This window comes from Mirounga leonina, unplaced genomic scaffold (assembly GCF_011800145.1).
Source record: "Mirounga leonina isolate KUSES-001 unplaced genomic scaffold, KU_Mleo_1.0 Mir_200, whole genome shotgun sequence".
Taxonomy (NCBI): Eukaryota; Metazoa; Chordata; class Mammalia; order Carnivora; family Phocidae; genus Mirounga; species Mirounga leonina.
The window spans coordinates 24,991,296-24,997,295 of NW_023270503.1; the positions used below are offsets into that span (position 1 = coordinate 24,991,296).

At 53.6% G+C, this 6,000-nt stretch overlaps 1 protein-coding gene across 1 annotated transcript in view; it reads left to right on the forward strand.

Moving 5' to 3' along the window:
• Positions 1–5,276: 5,276 nt before the first annotated feature.
• LOC118025142 (transcription factor CP2-like protein 1) overlaps positions 5,277–6,000 on the forward strand; it is a 16,009-nt gene continuing 15,285 nt past the window's right edge. Inside the window, exon 1 of the mRNA XM_035027468.1 lies at positions 5,277–5,639. Coding sequence (XP_034883359.1) covers positions 5,548–5,639 — 92 coding nt within the window. The 5' untranslated portion in view covers positions 5,277–5,547. The remainder of the gene's footprint in view (positions 5,640–6,000) is intronic.

The window sequence follows — 6,000 nt, forward strand, 5'->3', positions numbered from 1 at the left end:
CCTTTCCCAGTGCTTTCCCTGGGGCAGAGAGAAGAACCAGCTTCCTCCTCTCACTTTCCTGTTAATTCACTAGGGAACCAGCTCCAAAGGAGATTCTGGGAGGGAAGAAGTCCCAGGGGGAAGCAGTGCTCCGGGTGACCCAGGAAAGCCAGGGAAGTTGGTGGGCTCTGGGCCCATCTGGTCTAGGCATCAGAAGCCCAAGGTGGGGCCAATGTGGAGGAGGCAGGGGGCTGGATCCCATGACCTCTGGATGTCCTTTCTGGCCTGCAGCCTTCATGCTTCAGAGCAGTCTTTCATGAACTAAGCCTGAGTCATTGCCTCCGTGCTTTCAACCCCCCCTGCAGTGACTGGGGACAGGGCAGGAGTAGCTAGCTCCTGGAGAAGGAACATTATGCCATCTCAGAGTCAGATGGCAGATATGAGGGGTGGGCTGAGCCAGGGGCCAGGTGCTATAGGAGGGTAAGTAGCAGTCACACCCAGAAGGGCTCCCTAGACCTCAAGGCATAACGGAACTACGTGGTGCCTCTTAATAAGGCAGCCGAATGAGTGAAAGTGGGTGCTAGGCCTGGGGACAGAGGGATAGACCAGATGACTCCAAATCTGTGCACAGCACAATGTCCAGCACATGAAGAAAGACTGGTTCTCATCCCGGTCTGCCCTTTTCTTCCTTTTCTTGGGCAGAGACCTATCCATCTCTGGAGGGACTTTGGTTTCCTTCTTTTTAGATTGGCAGAATTGGAGTAGATTAGGTTGACATAGGGAGTCAGATTAGAATGGGGGCAATAATTGTATATCTCTTAGTGTTCTTTTGAGGATTAAATGAGTTAACATATGTAAAGAGCTGGACAGAATGAGAGCACAATAAATATTTTTTACCTCTCTATCTACCTGTCTATTTATTTATTTAGGGATACTTAACCTTGAGCTTGCAGGCGAGCTTCAAGGAGTTCATGAATCCCTTGAAGCTGTAGAAAATGTTGGAGGATAAGCATTTTCTGGGGGAGAGTCTAGAGCTTTCACCTTCTTCTCAGAGAATCTAAGATCCCCAAAAGATTAAGAACTACTGGCCTGAATGATCCCCAGGACCCCTGTACTCTGAGCGGTTGATTCTCTGATGGGAGGGATTGCTTCTCCTTCTGTAAGGACTGACCCCTTTTCTCCCTTGAACAACACCTTCAGCTCAAGCCCCTCCCTGCCGTGGCCTCTGCGCCCCTGAGTTGCCAAGGACAGCCCAAGCTGAAAACGTGAGTGGCTGGTTTTTTCTCCAGCTTTAGAATTGGAGCTCCTAGGGTGGGGAATCTGTCATGGTTGAGGTCAAGTCTGGTTCTCATCTCCCAGCTGGGGAAAGGAAGAGGGCCCAGGCTCTGTGGGGCAGGGGGCACAGGGAACACAGTGACAGGCCTGGCCTTTCCCAGGCTCCCCTCCCTCCCCCTGCCAGCCCACCGGGGTCCCAGAAGCAGATACCGCTCTAATGAGCTAAGGCCCAGGCGGGCATTGGTAATTATGATTTTATGAAAATATAGAAGGCTCTTATGCAAGTCCCTGACACACTTCCTGGCTATGGCATCTGGGACAGCCAGGTCCCCAGGGGCTGGAGGAGAGCCCTTCCACCACCCCCTGCTGCCACCAACCCCTGGAGCTCAGGACACTGGCAGAGATCCGCCCTCCCACTGCCTGTGGCACTGTCCCTAACACACTCTGGGTGAGCCGCTCCCTCTCTCTGTGGCCCAGGCTCCCTGGAGGGGACAACATGGGCTCCAGGATATGCATTCCCTCCTCCCCTCCGCAGCCAAGCCGAGGCTGTCCCGGAGACCTGTCCTCATGGGAGGGGAATGGTGGCTTTGGGATTACCTCCCTCTCCTCCATGAAGAAAACCTCTCCTTCCTGAAAGATGTCCCCTTCTCTTCTGTTTCTTTTCTCCTGGGGGCTGGGGCCATAGGGCTGACAGCAGCCATGGGGCTGCACCCTCCCCAGGCCCTGTGCCTGTTTGCCGCCCGCCACCTCCCTGGCCTCGGATGGTGTCCTACCCACCCACAAAGCATCTGTTACCAAGGTAACAGCAATGTCATCAGTTTGGGGCGAGCAAGGAGGTGGAGCCAGTGGACTGGTGGAGGGGGTGCTGTTAGGGGTTAGAATTTTGGAGAGATGAACACTGAAGGGCCCCCCAACTCTTAAGGAAGATCTTTTGCTGGAGAGCGGCCTGGGCACAGACTGGGGCAGAATGTTGCCGAGAGCCCATGGGAAAGAGGGCGGATGAAGTCTGGAAGCAGCTGGATCCAGGTGTTAGAGGTGAGGGTGACTCGGCCTTACTATGCTGGAGGAGCGTCATGGTGGCGATGCCAGGGAGAAGTTGAGGCAGTGACAGTGGAGCCTGCCTTTAACTCCTCCCTCAGGGTCCAGCTTGTTAACTTGTCCTAGGGAGAGGCATTCGGCTGGGAGAGTCTGGACCCAGCTGAGGCAGCGTGGGGGGACCTCAGGGCCAGCCTGGGCCCACACCGCCCCCTGCAGACTGCACAATCTGCACTGGATGTCCTTCCTGGAGGGGCGTCTAGGTGGCGTCTTTGAAGGTCTACATTTGACACATCCAAATCATGAGGTCCTACTAAGTGCCTCGAGCATCTCTGGGCACCAAGGGCGCCTGAGCCTTGCACTCAAGGCCTTCTTGTAAATCCTGACCCAGAGAGCACAATAATGCAAAGGGTTTCTCTGAGCCGACTTGGGGTACAGAGCAGGGGAGGCAGATGCTGCAAGCTGGGTTGATAGAGGCCATCGAGCAGACCGGAAGGCAGAGGCCGGAGTACTCCAAGCAGAGGAAACAGCCTGGGCAAAGGCAGAGAGGTGAGGGACAGAACCGCGGGCTGTGGGGGCTGCGGGTGAGCAAGGGGGAGGAGGAGTGGCGGGAAGGAAAGGCAGGTGGGGGCGGGGCTAACTGGCTCAGTCCGTGGAGCGCGGGACTCTGGATCTCAGGGTCGTGAGTTCAAGCCCCATGTTGGGTGTAGAGATTACTTAAAAACAAAAATCTGAAAAATAAGTAGGCGAAAGTGGACAGACGGCCCTGAGTGCTGAGCCTGGAAGTTGCGTTTTCCTGTGAAAAGCAGCTTCTTAAAGGGCTCCCTGGAGCCCAGTTGAGCAATCCAGCAGTGCCTTGGAGGCATGGGGGGTGGGGGTGGGGAGGGGAGAGCAGGCAAAGCGTTCAGTCAGAACTCGAAAGGAATTTAGACACATGGCTCTATATTAAATGTTCTGCAAGCCTTGCATTTGACTCCAAGAATATCCATGCTGGTTTTCCTGCCAGAAAAACGGATTTTAAGCACTAACCATCCTGTGCCAATGATGCCCTGGAAGATGGACCATGTTACCCAGGGGTTTCCACAGCCCAGTCTGACAATGGCACTGAGAGCAACGGAGGCTGTGGGGGTCCTCCCCCCGGGGAGCGGTGCCATCATTCCTGTGTCGTAAGGAGATCACCCTGGATGCCGATCCCAAAGGCAGCAAAATGGAAACAGAGAGCTGGAGTAGTGAGCTTTCGGGGCCCTCTGGCCAAAGGCCTCACTATGGGGATGGGCAGAAAGCAGTCCTGTGTCTTGGCCTGGGTGGAAGGCATGTGTGCAGGATAGTGAGGTGACTCAGGTTCCAGCCCATTCCTTACTAGCTCAGAAACTTCAGCAGCCGGGCGCCTGGGTGGCTCAGATGGTTAAGCGTCTGCCTTCGGCTCAGGTCATGATCCCAGGGTCCTGGGATTGAGTCCCGCATCGGGCTCCTTGCTCCTTGGGAGCCTGCTTCTCCCTCTGCCTCTCTCTCTCTCTCTCTCTGTCTCTCATGAATAAATAAATAAAATCTTAAAAAAAAAAGAAAGAAACTTCAGCAGCCTGCATCCCTCTGGTTTCCTAGTCCCTAAGTGGGGATCGTCTTACCTCACGGGGAGGTTGTAGTGGGTCGTGGGACTGCCTTTCCCTCCCTGCTGCAGCCTCCACAGCTGCACATCCCAAGGGAATTCCCAAGTCAGGCGGGACCCCTACGGAGCCACACCTGCTGAGACCACAAATCCTGCTTCCTGCCCCTCCCGCTGCATCATTAGCACAACCCTCCAGCCCCCCCCCCCCCCCCCCCCCGGCCCCCGTCTATTAAAACCACCGCAGCCCAGCTACTGTCATTCGTATTACTCATCCTCGGGCTCACAGCCTGGGCAAGGAATGGAAAGTATTTTGTCCCCATTTTGCAGCTGGAGAGCCAGAGTTCGGAAAAGCCCCAGGTCACTGCCATCCCTGGAATCCAGGTTCCTGGGTGGGATACTTTGGGACTTGTTGAATGAATGAATGAATGAATGAATGCATGCATAAATGAGGGACACTTCCCCCATCAGCTCTCTTTCTTTGGGGGAGGGGTGGGCTTCATTCTCTAGCTCTCTGGGTTGGAATGTTGCCTGGAGATTAATTTTAAAATTCCATACATATGGGCACCTGGGTGGCTCAGTTGGTTAAGCGACTGCCTTCGGCTCAGGTCATGGTCCCGGAGTCCTGGGATCGAGTCCCACATTGGGCTCCCGGCTCAGCGGGGAGCCTGCTTCTCCCTCTGACCCTCTCCCCTCTCATGCTGTTTCTCTCTCTCTCTCAAATAAATAAATAAATAAAATCTTAAAAAAAAATTCCATACATATTTGTCAGGCAGAGTGGAGCATAGTACAGTGATTGAGAGCAGGGACTGTGATCCGAGGGTCTGGGTTCAAATCCTGGCTCTATCTCCTCTTAGCTGTGTGACCTTGAGATAGCTACTTAACCTCTCTGAACCTCAGTAGCTCTGTATAATGAGGGGAAGGTGATAATAGAATAAAAGAAAAAACCATCATCTACCTTAGAAGGTAGATTGGTTGAAAAGCACTCTGTAGTTGTACTAAGCACTGAAGAACTATTTATTAAACAGAGCCTCAGGGTGTCTGGGTGGCTCAGTCAGTTGGTTAAGCATCTGCTTTCAGCTCAGGTCATGATCCCAGAGTCCTGGGATCGAGCCCCACATTGGGCTCCCTGCTCAGCGGGAAGCCTGCTTCTCCCTCTGCCTGATGTTACCCCCTGCTTGTGCTCTCTCTCTGTCAAATAAATAAATAAAATCTTTAAAATAAATAAATAAACAAACAAACAAATAAACAGACCCTCTTCACTTATAAATTTTAAGTAAATAAACCCATATGAGCACTAGGCACTGGGGATACATAGAAAAAGAGACCTCTACATTTAGTAAGGGCTCAATTATTACCTCAATCAGTTTTCCCTCTAGCCCCATGGGGTAGAGGCATTAATCAGACCCTTTTTATAGTTGCCACATGAAGCTCTGAAAGGTTGTTACTTGCTCAAAGCCACACAGCTGTGCTTGAACTCAGAGTCTATCTCAAGGCACATACTCTTAACCCCAAGGCTGGTGCGCCTCTCTTAGTCCCTACCCTCAAGGGACTTCCATTCTGATGGGGAAACAGACATTGGACAAACTGCACAAAGAATAAACAGCACATCAGATGACTGCTGTGAAGGATTTGATGAAGGGCAGAGACAGGACATGGAGAACGTAAGCACCGGCTGGCTTGGCTGCACGAGAGCTAAGAAGCAGGCAGTACGTTTGAAGTGCGCACAGAGCGTACTTTTTCCAAGGTGAGACTTTCTGGTGGTCTGAGAGGGACTCTCAGGAGCAAAGGATTGGGGGCTTAGAGCCATGGCCGTGCGCTAACTCTAGGGGGCGCTGTTCGGCGCGGAGCTGGGCACCCGGACGTGGCCGAGACCTTGCTGGGAGGCGGGGCCGCCTCCTGGGGTGGGCCACGCGTGTGCACAGGCACACGGACCGCACAGGGACTGCCATGTTCCTGTTTAAAATCATTTTGCTGGCGGCTCAGGACCCAGAACGTTTGACCACCAATGTGGAGGCAGCAGGGGGTGCCTGAGCCCTGGATGGGGCCCTGCCGGGCGTCCCACACACTAGTGTGAGGGAGGGAGAGAGAGAGAGAGAGAGAGAGAG